This window comes from Thunnus albacares, chromosome 3, assembly GCF_914725855.1.
Source record: "Thunnus albacares chromosome 3, fThuAlb1.1, whole genome shotgun sequence".
NCBI lineage: Eukaryota > Metazoa > Chordata > Actinopteri > Scombriformes > Scombridae > Thunnus > Thunnus albacares.
The window spans coordinates 33490293-33512566 of NC_058108.1; the positions used below are offsets into that span (position 1 = coordinate 33490293).

At 39.4% G+C, this 22274-nt stretch overlaps 1 protein-coding gene and 1 long non-coding RNA gene across 2 annotated transcripts in view; one reads left to right on the forward strand and one right to left on the reverse strand.

The window, feature by feature from the left end:
- Nucleotides 1–22274, forward strand: part of lcor (ligand dependent nuclear receptor corepressor) — a 97984-nt gene that overhangs the window by 60184 nt on the left and 15526 nt on the right. The window contains exons 3-6 of the mRNA XM_044340339.1: nucleotides 1988–2067; nucleotides 6425–6557; nucleotides 13542–14018; nucleotides 18783–18873. Coding sequence (XP_044196274.1) covers nucleotides 1988–2067; nucleotides 6425–6557; nucleotides 13542–14018; nucleotides 18783–18873 — 781 coding nt within the window. The remainder of the gene's footprint in view (nucleotides 1–1987; nucleotides 2068–6424; nucleotides 6558–13541; nucleotides 14019–18782; nucleotides 18874–22274) is intronic.
- LOC122973553 lies at nucleotides 923–9792 on the reverse strand. Its single transcript, XR_006400075.1, has 5 exons — nucleotides 9696–9792; nucleotides 6341–6508; nucleotides 2439–2500; nucleotides 1919–2042; nucleotides 923–1700 (listed from the first exon to the last, which is right to left on the reverse strand). It is a non-coding gene; the product is annotated as an uncharacterized LOC122973553 (long non-coding RNA).

Genomic DNA, 22274 nt, shown 5'->3' on the forward strand with positions numbered 1-22274 from the left:
ACACAAAAAGTCAGAGGCAGGTCCAAAATGAGCCCAATGACAGCTTAAACCAATCCAAAGTGCACCAACACTGGTGATGCTCCATCAATTAAAGAGACACAGTACTTGTAATTTTATTCTTCACGTTGCAGTTCACGTGTCAAAAATCATATTTTTGTCCTGGGATGATTATGAGCTGATCGTGAATCCGCTTGGATCCACTCCCATGTTAGACGCACAGACCAAAGACCCCAGAGGCAAAACAACAGGACCGTACCTGGAACCAATTACACTGAAGATAATTCAGACTTATTTGATCCTGAGTAGGGCCTGTGAAGAGCTCACTTATACCTTTATCCAGTTAAGCAGTGCTTTCAGTGATTTATTTAAGATTTTTGACCATGTTATAAAAAAATGATGATGTACAACAGACTGATGGATGAAACAGAGAGCAACCAGACATTTTATATACCAAATGACTAATCAGTTAATCGAGAAAATAATCGACAGATTCATTGATAATGAAACTAATCGTTAGTTGCAGCCCTGGTTTATCCATTATTTCCAATAAAAGTGATTTTTTTTTTTTTAAATTCTCACAAAAAAGCAAGGTCCAACTTCTATTGTAAACATTAACCACAGACTTTTTAAAAAAAATCTTTTACTGCATTAAGTCACGCACAAATCCTTCAGACCTTCACCACAATTATACTGTGATAATTGTTTAACCCTCCTGTCGTCTTCCAGTCGACCGTGCAACTTTTGTCCTCCCGGGTCAATTTTGACTCAGATGCTATAAATTTTAATGAAACACCCAAAATTCAATGAAAGTAGTGATCATTACTTTTACTTGCAAAGTGTGTGGTATGGAACCATCCATGTGATTTTCAGGCAATTAGATGAAAGAAATCCATATTTCTGATATAAAAACATTTGAAAACGGGTCAAGTTTGACCCGAGGATAACAGGAGGGTTAAAAAGATCTCATGTTTATTTTTCAAGGGGCACCACATGGTAGACGAGCCTCTTTGTTATAACAATATGCAGAATTCTGTCATTTTTATGTTCTGTTATGTTAACATAATGTTAAATTATCTAGAAAACTCCTGTGTATGTTTCTGATCAGCTACAGTTAGTAACAAATAAACTTTCAAAGGTGAATTTCCAGTGGGGGTGAAATTACTCGCAGAACCAGAGGCTCTTCCCACGTCTCCACTTGATAGGGAGAGATAAAAAAAAAACGTTTTAAGGTGAGAGAGGATTGAAAACCAGGATGTTTCCGTTTCATGATTTGTAGCAGCTGAACTACCAGGAGGATGCTGTGAATTTCTTCATCCCACTGAACATGTTAGCAGAATACAGCCTCAGAAAGGGGTTATTACTTCTTCACAAATAGGGCTTTAGGGCATGAATACTTCACAAACACATGCAGACATATGTACACACACATACACACACACACAGAGAGGCATTCACGTAGCGTTTGAGATCACCTGTCAATCACAGGTGTGGTTAATTTTTCACACAGCGTACTTGACGTGTGAAGGTAGTCATCGCTTTAATTTAATCGTCGGCTGTAATTAAAAGTGAATCATTTTAATGCTCTCATTGTTGTGGTTTGTGGGCCCTCAGCTTTCACTCTGCAGGCTCGACTGGATGTGTGTTGGGATTTCTCTGTTGATTCATCTACGCTTCATTTACAGCTGGTTTGAAGACTCCACCTGCATCCGGATATTAAGACATACAAACATACAAACGATGCAAATTAAACACAAAACATAATCAGAGACAAAGGCGATGTCCTTTTTATGCTGTTGAATTTCCCTCCAAACTCCTTACTTCGCTTGTGTGTACATTTGAAGGTGCCAAACCACGACTTTACAACTCTGGTGATGCCTGTTTAAAAGACTGCTAGAATAAGCATCAAGTTGTGACATACCGAGGAATCATGGGAGTTGGAGTTTGTTTGGATTTAACCCTTTGCTCTCTGTATCCCTCTCTTATCCAGACTGCGAGCCCGAGGAAGTGTCTGACTGGTCCTTTGATGAAAACTGTCTCTTCTGCTGCTTAAGACGCGAGAAAGTCAAGGTAACATTTTGTCTCTTTGTCAGACTAAACTCCCTGTCAGCGTTTGAATGGTTTTATTGCCATAGCTGTTTCAGAAACTGGTGAGCGGATGGCTCAGAGTCAGCACAGTATGAAGGCCCTCGGTTTAAACCAGTCAGAGCTGGCCGGGTTTTTTCAGTGTAGAGTTTGCACATTATCCTCATGTTCATATAGGGTTTCCCTATAGGGCTCAAAGTTAGTCAATTAACTTCTTCACATAGGTGAATAGTTTATAACTAAAAAATAGTGCATTATTTTGTGAAATACACTTTTTCCACTTTCTTGCAGAGTTTCATGAGAAGCTTGTATGCTAAATATAAAGCTAGAGACAGGAGCCTATTAGCTTAGCTTACCATGAAGACTAGAGCCTTGAGGTTGCCAGACAGTCAGTAGAGACTCCAGGAAGTCACTGCACCTGGCAAAGAAAAAGTTTTACATTTCGGTTTGTGTACAGATTCAAGGTCAAGGTTGCTTTTATTTTCTCCTGAGAGAGAATTAAACAAACCAAGGATTTAACAAACAATATATAACATGCTAACTAGTAATATTTAGAGCAGCTGGTAGGCGTTTATTAACTTTGGACAGAGCTAAGCTAGCAGTTCTACCTGCCTCCAGTCTTCAAGCTAGGCTTTATGCTAAGCTAACTGTCTCCTGGCTCTAGTAAAACTGACAAAATGCTAGACATGATATATCATGTGTAATCATCATATACTTATATGAGATTACATTATATTTCATTCAGTTTTCATACACTTTTAGCTAAGACTTACAAAAATAAATACCCAATAAGTTATGTAGGCTACAAAATACAAAGTACTACCTTTGTGGGTGACAAGAATATTAGAGGAAGAGATGAGTGTTTCATTCCAAAATATCCAAAAATCCAGCAACAGAATCTGTGAATCAATGTGTGTTTTTATATGTATTTTCTTCCAGTTCAATATAGCACTTATGTTATTTCACGAATTATCTTTTTCCTCCTTCTACACATTCTGTGTGTTTTTTTTTTTTGTCATTTTTATTTCTAAGCTTTTTGTTAGAAGTTCAACATCTTTCTCTCCTCAACATCTTTTCGTCTCTCCTCCTTCTCCTCAGATATACTTGTTATTTCTGTTGTTCAACCATCATGGTCTTGACCCCAATTTAGCTTGTGAAAAGAATGTAACATAATGATTTGAAGGTATGTATGTGGAGGTAGGAGGAGGATGGTGAAACAGGGGTAAATTAGTGAGACTCCCCGCAGCAGCAAAGAGGCCAGTGCGTGCCTCCTCTCGGAGTTTCTCTTGTCGGCTAAAAACTGGTACGAGCAAGATAATAATGACTTCTGACTATTACTTTATACACACACGGTTATGTATGTAACTGCTCCTGTTTGAACCCAGACGGCAGCCTTTGTTTCATGTCACCTCTCTATCACCATAGTGTCCATGTAGATCAAGACAAATTCATTTATTTAAAAAAAAAAGAGAAAACACAAATGTTATGCCATGTTATTGTAGGTGGGAAGTAGCAATGAAAGGTGTGACCTGTGCTCCATGAATTATTGCCTTCTCTTGAGTATGTTTGCAGGAAGGTCATTGATGGAAAAACGCACTGATTCACATTTTTATTTGGCTTTATTTTAGAAATTCTTTTGTGCAATTTGTGCAACAGTTGAAACAAAATGTTATCTGCTGCTTTTTGTCTGTGTCTCTCAAGTTTTTGACAAAACCATCTCAACTGATTGTCCACTTACTAGATTGTTGCAGAGCTTTCAATTCTGAGCACTTTTAGGATTTCTCGCCCATACTGGCTCACAAGTTGTTCTCTTAAGTGGTTCTTGGTCTGTATTTGTAGGTTAATTTGCAAGTCTATGGGTGCATGAAGTGGTGTTGAGCGTTTTTCCATTTTCTTCTTTATTTTTGGGGTGTGATTGAACAAGGGAGCGAATGTGTAGCGAGTGAGGGAGGGAAGGAAGTTAGGAGGGGGCGTAATTCCTGCAGCCGTCGACCGTCTCTTGTTTTTCGACTTGACCCCTGCCCGACCTCCGAAGTCGGCCATCTGTCTCCTAAAAACATCCTCGCTTCGCCACCACCTCCCCCTCCACCATCCCCCATCTGTCTCCTTCTCTCTGCTTATGCTAATAAAGCCATGCAAGCCCTTTTTTACTGACAGAGCTAATTTGCCAAAGCTCTCACAAATATCATTAAGACTTGAACTGAACAAAAAAAAAAAATCTAAATCAATCACCAGAGCAAAATCAATTAAAGCCTTGCAGGGATTACATGAGATTTTTTTTCAGCAGTATTGTCTGACTGGTCAATAATTATGTTAGCCACTCGAAGGTTGCAAATCATGACACAAATAAGACAAAATTTGCAGTAGCGTTAATTGTATTTCTCTTCTCACTCAATATAATTTTCATCTTTTATTCATCTGTTAGGGCTTGAAAGCTCTCTGTGTCTCACTGTTATTACCCTCTGCTTGTTTGTGAAATGCCAGAGGAGCTTCAGTAGGCGGGAACCATTGATTCATTGATCTGACGCCATGCAAACTGCCAGCAGAAAGAGAGAACTGAGGGGGTTAAAATAAAGAGGAGGGAGGAACAGTGAGAGCCTTAAAAAGATGCTCTCATCTCTATGTTTGTTGCTTTGTCTCTTACTGTTGATGCACGCAAACACACACACACACACTCAAATTCCCTGTTAAGTGCTGTAAAGACAATTGTTTTACACTCATTACAAGTTACAACCACCAGACATGCTGACAGTGGTGTTAAAGGGAAACTTTTCAACCATTATTACAATGTGGGTAGTATATGCAAATTAACAATTTCCCTCCATGTTGCCTGTACCCAGAGCTCCCCTATCATTTGCTGGTAAAAGTCCGCCAGGTGACGCATCATCTGGTGGACTTTGGAGATCTACTTTAGACTACAAACTACGTTTTCTCATTTTCTGTAGTGGTGCCTTCAAGGACTGTCAAATGTGGGTCTCCCAAAACACTCAAGTCTACCATGTTACACCAGCAAAGCAGAAGACAGACACTAAAATATCATACTACTAAATATTTTAAAATATCAGCATATTTAGAAGAAAACTAGTTTCATGATATGAGGCTGAATATTGCGCTGTTGAATCAGACACAGTGTGGAGGAGGAAGCGACCACACCAGACAGGCGCTGCAGCTTTGCAGTATCGACAGGTGACCGGTGAGGATCGTCAGAGAGAAGGGAGGCAGACTGAAAACTCTGGACTTCAGCAAACTTTGCGGTCCTCAATTTGTTTTCTGACAGATTATTGTATCGAACTTTAACTTTGAATATAGAAAAGTGAACAGCGACTGTGTTGAGTTTCCTGTGAGTTAACTTTTGCAGCTGCTCATTGTCGTCAAAAATAGGTAAAAGAAACAGCGTTTGGTTGCAGTATTTCACCCCTTCATCCACATTTGTTTCCCAAAACATGCTCTCATGGAGACTGCAGACTTGGAGGTGTTTCAACTTTCCATCGACAGCTCTTGCTTGTGTGCAGCTGTGCAGCTTTTGTTTGCAATTATCAACATAACTGACCCCAGTGTGCTGTTTGTTTTATGTTCCTTGCACACAGTCAGTCAGTCTTATTGGACCGGTCATGCACAATGCATTCTGGTTGTTGTAGGACATGGGGAATCTACAGCCTTTTTCTCAGTTTTCTCTAGTCATAGGGCACCAATTTAAAAAATAATTGCACATTTCAACAATGCATTTTCTCCCCACTGCCCAAAAGAATAAATAAAATACATAAAAAACACCGTCTTAAAATCAACTGGAGAAAAGCAATTGGTGACTGTCTCTCCAGTGGTTGATAGCCAATATGATATAATATGTGAGGATTTGCTGCCTCTGATTAACTGAAAAATATAACAGACATATTAATTGACAATGGATTGTTACTTTCAGCCTAACTGTTATGCCTGATATAAAAACAAAAATCCTACCTGTTTTTAACCAATGAAATATAGTCCTAGTGTTACCAGGATAAATATACAAGTGCAGATGTCCACAAGATGTGTTGCATTTTGAGAAAGGATGACCACACTCAAATTTTCTCAACTGGAATTTTAAAAAGAAGTTAATTTGGTTTACCTGTAGACTTGGAGTATAATTTTCCATTTTCTGGCCAAAGGAAATACTTCACATCTTCTATTGGCTCACAGAGCTGAGCAGGAGAACCATGATGGACATGTATAGTTGGACATGGTTAAACAATCACAATGTAAAATGACAAGTGGAGCTCACCTGTGATGCGATGGTGGTGTGAAGGGATTATTTTTTGACAGAACGAGCCGTTACCTACTCATTTGTCTCTCTGTGTTTGTGTAGGAGCACAGTGTCGAGAACGGTGGAGGCAGCCAGGTGCTGTCGGAGTGTGAAGACTTCAAACAGGAGCAGTCTCGGATCAGCCGGCTGGAGAGACAGGCCCAAGACTTCCTCAATGCTGTGTTCCACAGAAAAGGTAAGACCCCCACACACAAGACACACTCTTCACCCGTCATTTCATTACTCATTACCACATTCCCTCTGGTCATGAACATCTGGAATTATTTCCAGAGATGTATTTCAGACAGGTTAAGTCAGAAAATTTGGTTTATTCCCATGGGAAATCAGTGAATATAAGGGAATTTCATAAAAATTATACCTATAAGGGAATATAATACCAGAGTGTATTATACAACATTTATTGCATTAGAGGATTTTACAGCCCAGCTTGAGTTGAAACTAAACCATTTACCATTTCTTACAGATTTGTTTTCTTTTTGGGAAAATTTTTAGGACTTTAAAGCTTTTTTGTAAGGAAAGTAATGGATAAATCATGTAAGTGGACACAGCAAACCCCCGCTTTTTGTTGCTTTTCATTGCAATACACAGTATAAAACTCAAACGGCATCAAAATTGCTGATTTCCTACAATGATCAGAAAAATATGGTTTAATCTCAAGATGCAAGATCAAAGAAACCAGTTTTCGTAATGTAAATGCTCTCATCTGCAGAGTAAATTTCTCTTCTAGCACCTTGTAACTCTGGTTTTGAAAGGTGCTATAGCCATTACTGTTGGAGAGTGAAGTGTAAGGTTGTGTGTCATCTGCATAATATGATCATTTATGCACTTTGTAAATGGATAAAAAGGGGGCCAAGGATCGATCCCTGAGGGACACCACATGTAACTTTTTCATAGTTTTACAACTGGGACAAAGACATTTCTGCCCTCCAGGTAGACCCTAAACCGGTTAAGATCTGGGCCAGAAAGGCCGACCCACTTTTCCGACCTGTACTAACAGTGCCATGATTACTATGAGAGGCCATGTGGGAACTTTGTAGAAGGTTATTTTACTTGCTAGTGTTAGTTAGGCTGGAGATAAGAAAGCCATAACAAAAATACATGAAATACACACATTAAAATCAAAGACTGTTCATTAGCTTTAGTGCAAATCAGACCCGGACTGAGCCTTTTTGAGGGCCTTGTTTGAGTTAAGTGTGGCAGACTGAAAATGAACCAAGGGGAGATGTCCAGTTAACTTTAGGGGCACTGGTATAATATCGTCACACGAGGACTGCAGCCTCAATATTTAGAGCCAAATATAAAACCTAAGCTTGGTTGATGCAAACTTAAAACAACCTTGAGCAACTTTGGGGCTGATTTCTCCCCAGGCCATTTACAAGACAATTTCATAAACCATAAATGTTAAATCTTTGTCACATTCAACGTCAAAGTTTGAGCAATGACACTTGATACCGCAGTGTAAACATAGAGTATTAAATGCTTAGAGTATTGCATAAAAGCTGGCCTTTGCTCTCTATTATCTGGCAGGTGTTAAGGTCACACTCAGTGTAGTGTAGGAGTCATAGTTGAGACTTTTGTACGGCTAAACAAAGATCTTTCAAAAATGCTCTTTCATTTCCTGTAAAGAGCATTTTTGCCAAACTAACTCTTTCTTCCATGCAGACTTTAGGTGGATTTCCATCTACCCTTTTTTATGTGTTTTTTCAATTTGCAGTTAAAAAAAAATATGAGTGGAAACACTGGAAATTTGAAAAATCTCCACTGTCCATCATGCTCTCCATCACCAGGATTTGTATCACATTTTTCACTTCAGCTATGACTGTCTCTCTATTAATTACATCATCGCATTGTGCTATCTATATTGCAAAACAGTAGTGGATGGAAACGCTTATTAATTTGCTTTTTTTTTTTTTTTTTTAATTTCAGTGAAAATTTGCAGTTCATTTGAATGAAAACCTGACTTTTGACTCCACATTCAGTGATGTACATTTAAATAGCTTTCGGACACTTAAGAAATTATGTTCTATCATTCCTCAATCCATGCTAAGAAACTATCAAACCAGCTGTGTAACATCCCAGTAAATATAACATGGACAATAATACAACAATATGACATGTTTCTGTACATACTGAGATACCTCAACATTTGAGAATGAACACAGTTTGTTTTCTGGCTGTCTGAACTCTGCTGCATGTATTATTTTGCTATTATTATGCTGATTTAGCTTCTCCATTTGATCACCAGTAATGAAAAACAACAACACATTTCATGATCTGCATTACCAAAGTCAGACTTTTCCTTTCAGTATGTTGATCATCACAGCATAAATTGCCATCATATTATGTGCATAACTGACTGACTGCTACATAACTTGAATTAATGACACACCTCTGAAAATGGCAGAGAATAATCAGAAACCTGGATAAACCAGTATTCTGGTTTCCATCAGAGCACTCCAGGTTTCTCAAAACCAAGATAAAGACTTATCCGGGTTTCTGAAACCAAGACATGGTGTCTACATGTGGAACATCTAAACAGGATACTCCTAAAACCTGATGCAAGTTTAAGTGCATTCAATGTCTACAAAACAAGCTCTTCATAGTCTTTTAGCTCTTTTCTACTACAGAAAGCTAATGACCCATAACCTGTACCTGGACTTGTAAGAAGACTGTAAGGTCTAGGTTCTAGGTTCTGCTTTGTTTTCCACTATTGCTTTACAAACCAGAACATTTCGGATTTACATCATTGAAAAGGAGACATTGTGTGGCGTCACCAGGACAAAAATGTGATTTACACAAGCTGCTTGGTAGGCAAGTGTTGCGAGTGTAGTTCAGTTTAACAACATTACATTCAATGACTTTTAAATGTGTATCATTGAATTAATAGAAAACCCCCACCCCCACAATAAAAGGTCAACAGCACCTTGAACTCGGATTTAGTACCACCTCCTGAGCCAAGATTTAGGTACAGGAACTTACCGCCAAAGAAGGGGGAGCACAACGGAAACAAAAGCAGAACCTGTGACAATGGCTACACTTTAAGTTACAGGTCATTTAGTTCCTGTAGAGACAAAGATTTGAATACTAATTTTAGTTTTGCTTCAACTAGGTAAATTACTTGAAAACTCAAATTGTTTCTCCAGTATTATTACCCCTTTGGTGATGAATGCTATCAAGCAGAATGATATCTTAGTTGAATTGATGTAAGGCCAAAGCTTATTTTGAGAACATAAATATGGTTCCATATATGTGATGGTATTTTCCCATCAGTTTCTTATTTACCATTGTGGTGCTTGCATTTACATACACTCACTGCTTTGTTGCAGGTATCAGCATCTATTCAATGTCCGAAAAAATTTGCTGAGTTGCCAGAACACCCTCCAAACTCAGTGCGTATCATGTTCCGTCCCCAGGCAGGCAGGTATTTTGTGACAGACGAGAGCTGAGCCTGGGAGACAGTCGCTGTTGTGTTTTTTCCGGGAGGGAGGGAGGGAGGGAGGGAGGAAGCAGATGTCTGTCCAATCAACGCCCGTCCCTAATCAATCTGGCTTCGCTCACACAGGCAGGGCTGCCTGTGGAGCTTCTATATATAGAACAGATAAACACAGTCGCACAGGCATGAGCATGATGGGACACACAAACAGGCACTCACCCAGACATCCATACATTAACAAACAAGTCAGCACAAGAACACATTGTCATGTAACATCACTGCTCTACCATATTTGTCAGTATCTAGTACTTTACTGCACTGTGCTTGTGGTCTATTTTTTATGATGATACAGCATGTTTTGGCCTCTGGCTGGATTCCTAATACAAGCTTGTATCATCTGTTTGATCTGCAGTTTCTGGCATTTTTAAAAAAAACTGGTTGGTTTGAATTGCTGAACTGGAAAGGAAACTATTTGTTTTCTGTCACAGTCTCAGGGATGAAAAAGCACAGTAAACCCAACCTCTTGTCTGCATTGTACAATTTACAATACTAGACTTTAGGATTTTGAATTTTGCTTTGCTTGGGACAAACATTACATACCCTTTGAAACTCATTCCTAGTTGTTTTTGTCCTATTATATATATTATAATTCCGCATTAAAAGAAGTGTATTGACCACGATGTGTCAATTTTTTTGAGTCAGAAATCTGAAATGAACCAAAAATACCACCTGTGCTATCTAGTAAGCAATGTAAGCAAACACCAGTAGCCTAGAGCGATGGCAGATTATCCTCAGAAATATTCAGAATGCAGTGAGACTTTACATTGATTCAAATCCCTGTACAGGACACGGATGTGTAACATATACTATACAGTATATCCAAACACATTGGAGCATACAAACGTCCAATCATTAACAAACTCAGGAAGCTTCCTCTCTCCTCAGGGTGGACGGCAGAATTCCTCAACCACTCAAGGAAATGTTTCTCAAAAAAAATGCAGCTGCCAAATCACTCGGCTTTGTTCTAGCAAGGCGAGACCACTCGTGTACCTTTGCACCGGCCTGCAGTGTTACACAACAGCCATTTCCCTGCAAACACAGCACACATGGTCGCTGCGTGCTGGAGTTCCCCCAGTAGATTTTCCAAGGTAGAAGTGCAAAACCTGCACCTGTCAAAATGAACTTGTATAATTAGGGCACATTTACAGCAAAGTAAGCCACTCCCTGGCTTTTCTTCGCATTTAAGGCCTGTTTGATTCTGGCAGAAGGGAAAAAGCTCCACAGTGTGTCCACACAATGGAATCACGAATGTGAGTCTGTTAACTACTGTAACTTATCGTATCTTTTGTCAGGTCAGAACAGATACTCCAATCTACAGTTTAAGCCCTTTTATTGTCATGCCAACAAGGTCTTTTCAGTGGCAGGGATTATATAGTGTCCTGTTTAGGTGGAGCACACAAGCACAGAAATCACATAACATTAACAGGGGGATTAGGCAATGTATCGCAAACAACAAATGGCAACAACACCTACATATAGGTCTGTGGTTTTACAGCAGCCTGTTGTAGTCATTAAGTCTTCTAAGCTTTTGATAATGAAAAGTCAAATCTGAAAGGCAGAAATCTTAAAAGTGGCATAGACAAATGTCAGTTTTATGAATTTAGAGAAGATTTAACTAAATGTGCTTCTGAAGGTTCAGTTGATCAGTAAATGGAGTTAGGTTACCCTCCTTTTTAGCACTACATTGCTGCTGCAAGTTTGACATAAGACTTGTTTTATCTTCCAAAAAAGTACAATGGATTGTTACCCAGTACAACTGTGACATGAGCTTTAATTATCCTAAAACATACTTTGTGTCATGTTTTATTTCATATTGATAAAAGGAGTTCATGGTTTCATTTGGGAGAAAGATGTTTCCCTTCTTTTCAGAGGACTTATTAATGTCCCCTTTTAAAAAAAACTTCATAAAACAACACTGTACCAGACAGGCTTTGACATGATTTGTTTCTCTTTCTTTGTTTTCTTGTTGTTTGTCTTGGCGTTTTTTTTATTCATGTCTGACATTTCCATTGTTCATCTCCATGGTGGTTTTGATCATCTCTGTAAAAGATTTAGTAATTTGATAAGAGTGTTTATTGTTACAATACGTAATACAATGATCAGAGATGCAAAATCTGAGCAATTCTGCAGCAGACCCAATGGCAACTTCAAGAATAATACCCATTGTTTAAAGGTTTGCTGTAAGTGTGACTATAAAACTGCTATAAAAGTCTGATGAAAAACTGCCTCTGCAGGCTTGAGCTCTCATCAAGATGTCAGCTTTAGTCACCCAGACTTGGAAGAGCCTCAGGCAGAAGTTCAGATGGAGAAGTACGATAGATCAGTGGTTTTACAGTATTTTTTCACACATTTACTTTGTAGCCCTTATTGCTGCTTATCTGGAGTACACAAGTGATGACACAGCTATGGGTATGATAAGATATGAAACCCCCAGAAGTGGTACAAATTGGTTTGGAAAAAGGAGCAGCTATTTGAAAAAAAAAAGAAAGAAGAAGAAATAGTGCAGAGTTAAAAACATCATAGGAGGCATTTTAGGAAAGCAGCTGTGTGAGGCACTGCTGGAAAATAGCAGCATGTACCTGCTGTACACTGATATTATGGTGTTTTATTCAATAGAAAGGATTAAGTGCTATATATATATATATATATATATATATATATAGTATAGAATATATGTGATTTTGGATTATTTCAGTATAGCTTTAGGATTAGATTTTTGGGCTAATGTATTGTTTTGAGGATTTAAGGTTCCACATATGCAAGTATCCAAGTAATATAGCTGCTGGTTTTAAAGAGATAAGTACAGTTGACTTATCTGGGACGATGCCAGATTAATGCACTAATAACAAATGAGTATCGTCATTGTTTTGCTCAACGTGTATTAACCCATGAGATCAATGACCAGTGTTTGATGTGGGTTTGTTTTGTCGCAGCAGGGGACGATGGAAAGTTTGATTCTGTGCTTTCTCCCAGTCTCCCAGTCTCCAAGTCCTGGTGCTTGGTGCACTTTGAAATAGATCTTATATTTATATTCTTATATTCTGTATTTCAAAGTACTTTAGAAGTAGTATTTTAGAAATGGAACAGGAACAAAATCCTGATTAATGACTAAATCAGAAAACACAGTTTGATTCAATATGATTCGATCTCATACAAAACAATATGATGCCATACCAATTTAATTGATCATCAAAAATCACCATTCATTAAATCTATTCTTTACCAATTTTAAAGGAGCTGTATGGTATCATGTGTTGTTAAGAAGACTATGTGTGTTTGTCTGTGCAGACACATTTTAGTGAACACTATGATTCAAGAACAATACGCAGCTGAATTTTCATACATATATTGTTCTGAAATACAAGAGATTTATAGAATTAAAGAAAGACTCCTTTGAGATTTTAAGGAGGAAGGATGGAAACCCCAGCTGATGAATGGCAGGGAATAATCTGCTGTGCACACTGATATCATGGTGTTTTCATCGTGGTCAATAGACGGGATTAAATGTGCTTCTGGGTGATTTTTGGATTATTTCAGCATAGCATCAGGATTACATTTTCAGGATAAAATGGGATAAATAAACTGTTGAGCATAGCAATGCCTGAACAGATTCCTGGAGGATGGGATGCTGACATGTTTTTGCTCCTCTGTTTTGTTTCTCTCCAGACCTCCCAAGTTTCTCAGACCCTCACATTCCTCTAGTGGCTCGTGAGATCATGCAGCGAATGATCCGCCAGTTCGCTGCGGAATATACCTCAAAAACTACTCAGGACGACCCGCCCCTGCCCAACGGCACCATGAAGGACCAAAGCCTGCCAAGAGCGGCGTCTCTGGCCCCGGCCCCCTGCTCCCCACCCGGGCCCCTGCCCACGCCAAGCTCCCCTCCGTCATCTGCCTCCTCCTCCCCGTCCCCGACCTCGGGACTGGGCCTCAGCCCCACCTCTGCCTCGGCCGCTGCTGCTGCCTCAGCACACGCCTGCACCCAGAGCAGCAACGGCACGGGATCCAGTAACGGTGGAGGAGGTACGACCGTCGCCTCTGCACAGAATCCCGTCCTCAGCAAACTTCTCATGGCCGACCAGGACGGCCCGCTGGACCTCACCGTCAAAAAGGACCAGGTCGACCCAGAGCCGAGCCAGCAGGGTGAGAGCGTTGGACCATATTAATTTTAAGTTTTTGTATTTGCACGATGTGTACAACGTCCACACATCGTAAAAATCAAGTTATTACAACGTGCACAAAAGGTTATCTTGTTGGCAAAAAGTAACATAGATGATTGCTGGCTACACTGGTCAGTCATAACAGCCTTGTAAACTGTGACATGAACACTGTAAGTGCACCTGCTGCAGTTTGCTGGACTGTCATGATTTCAGGTGGCTAGCTTGTTCTGGCTACTTTGCAGTGAATTTAAGGAGTCCCATCAACAGTAGGGACAGATTAAAAGAGTGTGTGGATTCTACTATCCCCACTCTGTCCCTACCTGCTGGGTAGATATCAGGCTTGTCAAGAAACACAAACAGTAGAAGCAGATGAATTACCATGGAAACTTTTCTGCTCTATCTGTGCTGAAACTGATTATTTAAATGGATGTCTGTGCTTGATTTAGTGGAGACATCTGACATTGACAATCCATTCCTTGCAGGCAGTGCAGGTATTTTATTTTTATTATGTTGTTCAACTGTTTTGCATGTGAAGTCCTAAAAAAATATGATGTTTTAATCACGTTTGCATTTTGTAGGGAAAAAAAATCAATTAAATTTGTGAATCATCCCTGAGCTTGAAAAAAAATCAATATTTCATTATTTGGGCTTAAAGCCTCCACAATACTATTAACAAAGGTACCCACACGTACACATTAATCAAGAGAATACAGGAGCATTTCAATAATTTCAACTCATGTAATTAAATCAGCTGTACATTTTGTAGTATATATTTGCTTAATTTCATTATTTCTGTATTTTTGATTCATGTTTTCTACTTTTCCTATTGACACAGTAACACAGCAGATGATTAAACTCAGAGAGGATTGCCATGTTGACAAAATGTTTCATTACCTTGACATTGTTAACACACAGATGACCACACACATACACACACAGGTTCACGTTGAGCACATGCAGATTCATATTCAACACACAGATTATACTCATGAACAGATCACTGAAAAGCCATCATATTTTGGACTCAGCCCACGCAGCACTATTCTGAGCTCTGAAATTCAGCTCAGGGCTCAATCTCCGTTTAATCAAACTAAACCAGCAGGAGGTCTGCGTTTCGATCGCCGAGCAGGCCGAGCAGCAACAGATCACTGTTTCAGTCCTGGACCACAGTGTGACTGGTCACCCACTTTAATACCAGCTTTTTGGAATCTGCTTACTGTAAGCCTCCTTAATTTTTTACAAAAAAAGGTTTAGGCATTTACATCCAATTCATGCTCGCACGTTATCTCTCTCACACACACACACACGCAAACACAAAACACCTTTTAGACGAATTCTGACAGATTATCCTCAAAGCTGGATCATATATACACAGGCATGCACTCGTTTAAATATGACACAGTAGGTGTAATCTAGGAAAAAATGACATTCTTAATGCTCCACTAATGAATGTTTTTATATTAACAATCATAGAATTACTACATGTAATGTGAATGGGTGCACCTCTACGTTTTTTGTCCTTTTTTAGCTCATAGTTTTGGTTTTACGGTGCAAATTCTGTGTCGTTCTCACTGCTCATATGAACCTCTTTCCCAGCAGCTGCTCTCAGTAAATAAGCTCTGATAAACCAACACTAAGTGCCCAGCACTAAACAGTAGACAGATGATGTTAAGGACTAGCTGTTGAAGAAAGTGGAGCATCTAGCATCTAATGAGCCAGATGTTTTTCTCAGGAGTTGCTGGTGACCAAACTAGAGCCAAAATGAGAGTGAATATTGGACCTGCATTCATCAGGTGGGCTTTTAACTCTTAAATACTGTAATATAGGGTGATTTTATTACTACCACCAATGTGTTATGTGAAAACAAGCATGCTAACGTAGATCTACTCTAAATAACATGTTCATTAACTGAGAGAAGAAACTCATTAGTGTGACTTGTTATGTGTAATTTATCATAGTTCCCAGATAGCAAAATTGCTGTGGCCCAGATCCGGCCCACTCCCGACACTTTCAGCACTTTCATCCAGCCCACATACCATGTGGGATGATGGCACTTGGGCCCCTGTTTCCCAGATCTGGGCCACAAGCAAGCCATAGCAATGCCATATGTCAAACCAAAACTGGCACACATCCAGTGAGAGCACTGCATCTTTACAAAAAAAGGCCCATATTTGATTTTAGATATTTGGGCCATATTTGCTATTTTACTTGTGGGCCAATTCAGGCTCACATCCATTTTGTCCGGGCCAGAAGAGGGCCACTTCCATATACTATCTTGGTTGTTATTGCTGGACACTTTGTGGCTCAAGTACATTTTGATTCAGATTAATTCTGGAGCCAAATTCCTGTGTACACACATGTGCCATGGATTCCAGTGTGTACTGTATGCTTTACATTAAGTACATGCTGCCCTCACACATCAGCAGATTTATCATTTTCATTCATTTGCTGCTGTACAGTGACTCTGTTTTTCATTTTAATATCACCTCACATTTTCCCTTTTGTCCGATTAAATGACAAAAAGCCCCCTGAAGATTAGCGATGCAGTAGTGCGTCCTGTGCCCATATAGGGTTGCGTGGGTTAGAGCGGTCGAAAGGTCAGCTGCACTTTAGGGATTACACCAGCAAAACACAGAGAGACAGACAGAGAGGGCGTTTGTTCATGAATATATGTGTATACATTTGCATTTATGTGTACACTGTAGGTTTTTCAATGGAAAGTTTTTATGATTGAAAAACTTACTTTTGCCAAATTCTGGCAAAATATCAGACACAAAAAATGTATTTTCATCAATTTTGGCCAACATAGATGCAATGCCTGTTAACTATCTGTCAGAGTGTGTGTCCTAAAAAGCTGGAAATAATTTAATACAACTATCTAGTCATGAAAAAGCCCCCTATGCATGATATGCATGGAAATGATCAGGTTTTTATATATATATAACAGCATTACATGATACCGGGATTTTGCAAAAGGAGCAGATTAGTTAAAACATGATGATATACTGTATCTCCTCTGTGTGTGGTGACCTGACTTGCCTGAAACATATTCACAAATAAGCTGAGATTTCACACACAGTATGCTGCCGGATTTCCCAGACTTTAGTGCTAAAGTGTCACAGAGTCCACCTGTTCTGAAATATCTCATTTTTTTGTCATCTAACCAAAGAAATAAGCAGAAGCAGACATTCATATGCAGACACACAACCACACAGGCAGTTACAGAAGCTCTTAATTTGTATATAAGATGATGATTGATTTCATTAATAAAACACACACACAGCAGTGATTTCTCACTGTGGAGGTAAATTTTTACAAATGTTTTATGCAGTAAACACACAGCATCCATTTGCAAGTCTGAGTGAGAAGAGAGTGAACAGCTTCATATATAACACACACATATATTATCTGATGTATGCTTCAGTTGTTTTTTTTTCCAGTTTATTCCTTTCCCTCTCCGCTAATGAGGAGTGTTGTTTTAAAATAAAAAGCAGCTACTCTTAGCAAATCGATTAACATATAGTATAGTTGTCAACGTAGCAAAACCGAGTGATTTCTCACCTTCACACAGGAATATGGAATAAGTTGCCACGGTAACGCTGTTCCTGCTCAGGTTAATCAAATCGTGATTGCGATCCAAAACATCATTATTGATGTATAGTGAGGCATTAAACACACCTGGTGAAAATTAGGAGTCCAGCTGGACTGAGGAGGAGAAAATTGTCGTTCGATGAATATGTTTGTTTGTTAGATGAATACGCTGAAAGAAAACAGATCCTGCGTAGTAAATAATATCTGAAAATATCCACTGGGATGTGGCAAGAAATAATTGACTAGATACCAACCACAGGATTGTCAGTCTCCAAACACGGACCTTTGATGCTGTTCATCACTGAGAAAAAAAACTTTTGCCATTGAAGGCACCTTAAGTGTTTTGTTTATGCAGCTCAGAATTGACTGTATTCATTAAAACATCAAAATGCTTACAGAAAATATGACTTTTTCTAAATGCTATATGCAAGTGGGCATTGATTCACAATCTTAACCTTTCTCTACCATTATTGGTTGTTTTTACAAGTGTCCTCTTTGGGTTGCATAGGGCACCAGCAGCAATCATATCACCATCACCTCAGTTTATGCTTGATCAGAACCAGTTCCTACAGAGTCTTGTCTGACAATGTTGGAAATCAAAAGTGTTTCTAGTTGTTTCGATTGGTTACACTCGAAGGAATGTTAAGTCGGCTATTGTAGAGAGGGAGATGTTATGACGCTTAAATATGGGGATAAATGTATGCACTTTCAGACAGTCTCTCCTGGAAGACATTCATAGTGTTGCACTCGTTTGTAGTTAGAGAGAGTTCAAACCCTGGCTCCTTTCTGGCACAGTTGATCAATCATGGCAGAAATTGGGTGAGTTGGTTTCAAAACGTTTCAGAAATGGTCAGAAATATTCCCTCTTACCTTAAGGTGTGGCGGGGAGGGGGTTTCCAAAGCTATTTGACCATCTGGCAAAAGGTTGTGATGGGGTGTACTGAACCTTTAAGGCCAGATAACCAAATTAGACATTAATCTACACATTGCTGAGTAAGTGTATAGTATGATGAACCTTCAGTACAATATAAATGCATAAGAAGTATCTAGGTATGTGACTTGCTATGTGTTTTAATGTGTTTTCTGACTGCAACGCCCAGTAAAGCTTTGACTAAGATTTGAGTTCAACCAGTTTCCTGTATGTGTTTATCCTCAGATGGCGTCCTGGACCTCTCTACCAAGAAGAACCACAGCGCAGGCAGCCTCAAAGCCTTCCCCGGCTTCTCTTCTGCGCCTGGGGTCAAAGGGTAAGACAACAGGATTAGTCAAACTGGCCTCTGGTAGTAGAGTGCCACGGTCATGTGCCTAAAACAACACCGGAGAGGTTAAAGCGGTCACTGCTGCTGTGTTTTCTGCACTGCATTTTCTGGAGAGAACTTCATGTCAGTCCAACACTGGGCTCTGTGTGGAAACTTGGCTTGAGGTGATGATGTCATACTCAGAGATTGAGATTCAGATCCAGATGCTAAACCGCAGTCAGGCTTCTTGGTTTTAGCCAACAAACATTGATTTCACAGGCTGAGATGACAACTATCACAGGCAGATCTTATCAACTGTTGTTAATTAATTCTGTCAAATTGGCCAAAAATAAAACTCTGAACTGTTGTCTGGTGAACGTGCGCTGCGTGTTGATGTGACTAACGACGGTCAAATCCCCCAAGGGGTTGCTTAATGAATCTGAGAAGTTGTAAGATAATTAACAAGATTAAAAAAAACACATCTCTGCTAGACAAATTATGTTTATATTTTTATGACATTTCTTTAATCTTTGTTCTTTACTTTTGAAATACAGCAGAGTTTAACCTCTTTAGGTAATACTCATAGATACAGTACAGTCAAACTGTCACAAAGGGACTGCAGTTGATACTACTTCACTTCAAAGTGTCACAGGCCAAAAAGGTTGGAAAACACAGCCCTAGATGGCAAACCACTCTTATCTTCAACAAGCTACAGAGTACACAAGGGGTGGAAAGATCAACTGTTGTGCATTGAAAAATTGATGAGATTCGGCTAAATAGATGCACAACCATAGATCTGACCCAAACTCTGAAATTCAGGCTAAAAAAAGAAAAATGACACAGCTACCAAAAACCAACTAAGATTTGAGTCTTAATACATTTAAGTCAGTTAATTAAGTGAAAAGTAAAAATATTAAATCCATTTACTGGCTGAAATTAATAGTATCGAATTTAGCTTTGGACTGCAGAGTATCATAAATGTATCTATCATTTTTTTAATGGATTGTGGACTGTGTTGTACACTGTTAAGCTGAAATTATAGTTGGGTCCACGTAACGTAAATTTCGTCATCAGAGGGTGTGCGCGTGGGCTCTGTGCGGACATCCGTGTACTTGCAATTTGTTGTGTTCCTGTTGACGGCGATCTACTGCGCATGTGTGGAACACGTCCTCCGAGCGGACCCCAGAAGGTAGTACAAACACATCAACTACCCATCCGTGGTGTCTGCAGCTGTCCGTGTGCGCGTCTGCTCGGGAGTATAAATGAAGCTTTAGACTATTATTTCCTCTCCTAGAGGAACAGTCAAACTGTTATCTAGGCAGAGATGCTGAAAACAACGTGTCCCAGTGGATCACATCACAACATTTTCACGTGTATCTATAGTAAGACAGCCTTGTTTGCAAAGTATTACTTGCAATAACTGGTGGATGGTAAACAATAATTGAAATGTATCAGTCAACATGCTGTGTCTATCAATTGTATGAATTCTTTTATCTCGTGAAATGTATAGATCTGCTTTAGAAGATTTGAGGCTGTGAAGTCAGTCTGCAATTAGTGTTTAATTGTGCTTATAAGTTAAGAGCATTACATATTGTCAATATTGTCATGACTTGACTATCATGACTTATATCTGCAGTTATTCATTCTTACCATCTGTGGACAACATATGTAGCTGTCATCACTAAAAAAAAACACCACTTTCTGAATGTTTACAGACACTCTAAGAAGCAGTACTTGTGATCTCAAGCCTAAGATGTTTAACATTTTTACAGTACAAAACACATCCCAGCTACGCAACCACAGAGCGGCTTGCAAAGGCTTTTCAAATCTAATGTGGTAAATGGGAGAAATGCAAAAGCATCAGTAAGATCCTTGAACATTTTTTTTCATTAAAGATGCATGAAGTGACGATGAGCAAAACAGTGAATCCACTGCTGTGGAAGAGCATCACAGGGAGCAAGTTAAACCACCAAACAGATGGACAATGCAGTACATTTGTAAGCATTCGGCTCACCTCTGCTCATGCCTTGCTGACAAATGCAGTATGTTTCTCCAACCACCATATAGTGTCAGTTGTATCCTTTAAGAACACAATATGTGAACCAGATATTTACATTTTCACAACACGCAGCTTATCCCTAGTAGATTATGCTTCTTTTTTTCTGTGGATTTTATGTTAATTAAATTCAACTCTCTGTAAGTGTTTATTGGAAACGATAAAAGTGTCTTGAACCATCACCATTAAGCTTTTATAAACTAGGTACAGGTTTAATCACAGCTGTGTTTTATCAGTTCCAGACGATCTTAAGGTGTCAAACCTTCTGTTGGTTAGGCTTTAAATATTTTCTTTGTTCCTTGATTGTGTTTTTTTCATATATCTTTCTATTAATCTAATAATATATTGTTTAGATAGATTAAGTTCCAGAAGTAGCAGCAAGGCAAGAAACAACCTGTTGGTAAATACAGTGTTGACTTAGAGAAAATCGACTTTGTGGGAACAGCAAAGCGAAGGGTCTGCGGGTCTTGAAAGTGCCGTGACCTCGCTGGGTTTCTCAACATTTCAATGTTGCATACTTCGATTTCCGCGAAGTCGTCCTGAAGCGAGCCCTGCCAACGCCTCCCACCTTTCATCTCTTACTTATTGGTTTCGCTCAGCTGATCAATACCTGAGCTACCATCCATTCCATGGCTGTAGCTGTTCATACTACAGGTATTTATAATTCAGACTCCGCCCTCATCCACCCCCACCTCCAACCCCCCACCCAAGAGCGAGAGTTCAACGGCGGTGCGTGTCAAACACATGACGGAGGCTTTTCTCTGTTTGTCTTCGTGTCAGTGCCTTTATTGACGAAGCTCAGTGTTGCAGCCCGATCATTTATTGATGAACGTGTACTTTGCCTTGAAGTCATGTTTGAATCAGTAGCCATCATACTTGGTTGTTGCATCAAGAGGGAATAAACAATCAACGCTAATTGCAGCTGCCATTTCCAGGAATACTTTTGATCTGTAGGTCAAAGATGGATTAGGAGAGGTTCGATACACAGAGCAGCCCCAAACGCTGAGTGTGGTGAGTGTGCTTCGGTGGAGGATGTGGGCATAGAAAACCTGCACCCACCATGTGGACAGTTTCTCTTTAATCCAGCAGTGAATACACGTCCAACCGCCTACTGAACTGAGATTTGAGAAGTGTTGCATTGACATTTCAGTTAACAAGAGTCCCGTGTGGCCACCACATGAGTGTTTTGTCCTGGTGAAAACCAATGCTGCCTTGATACAAAGCTTTACTGCACTAGTTTGGAGTTAAAATGAAACAAAAAGACAGTTACCGAGTGAGAAACAGCAGCCACCCTTTTTAAGTTACAGACCTGGCATTTAATTGGGGCTTTAAAGGATGCATATCGACTTAATTA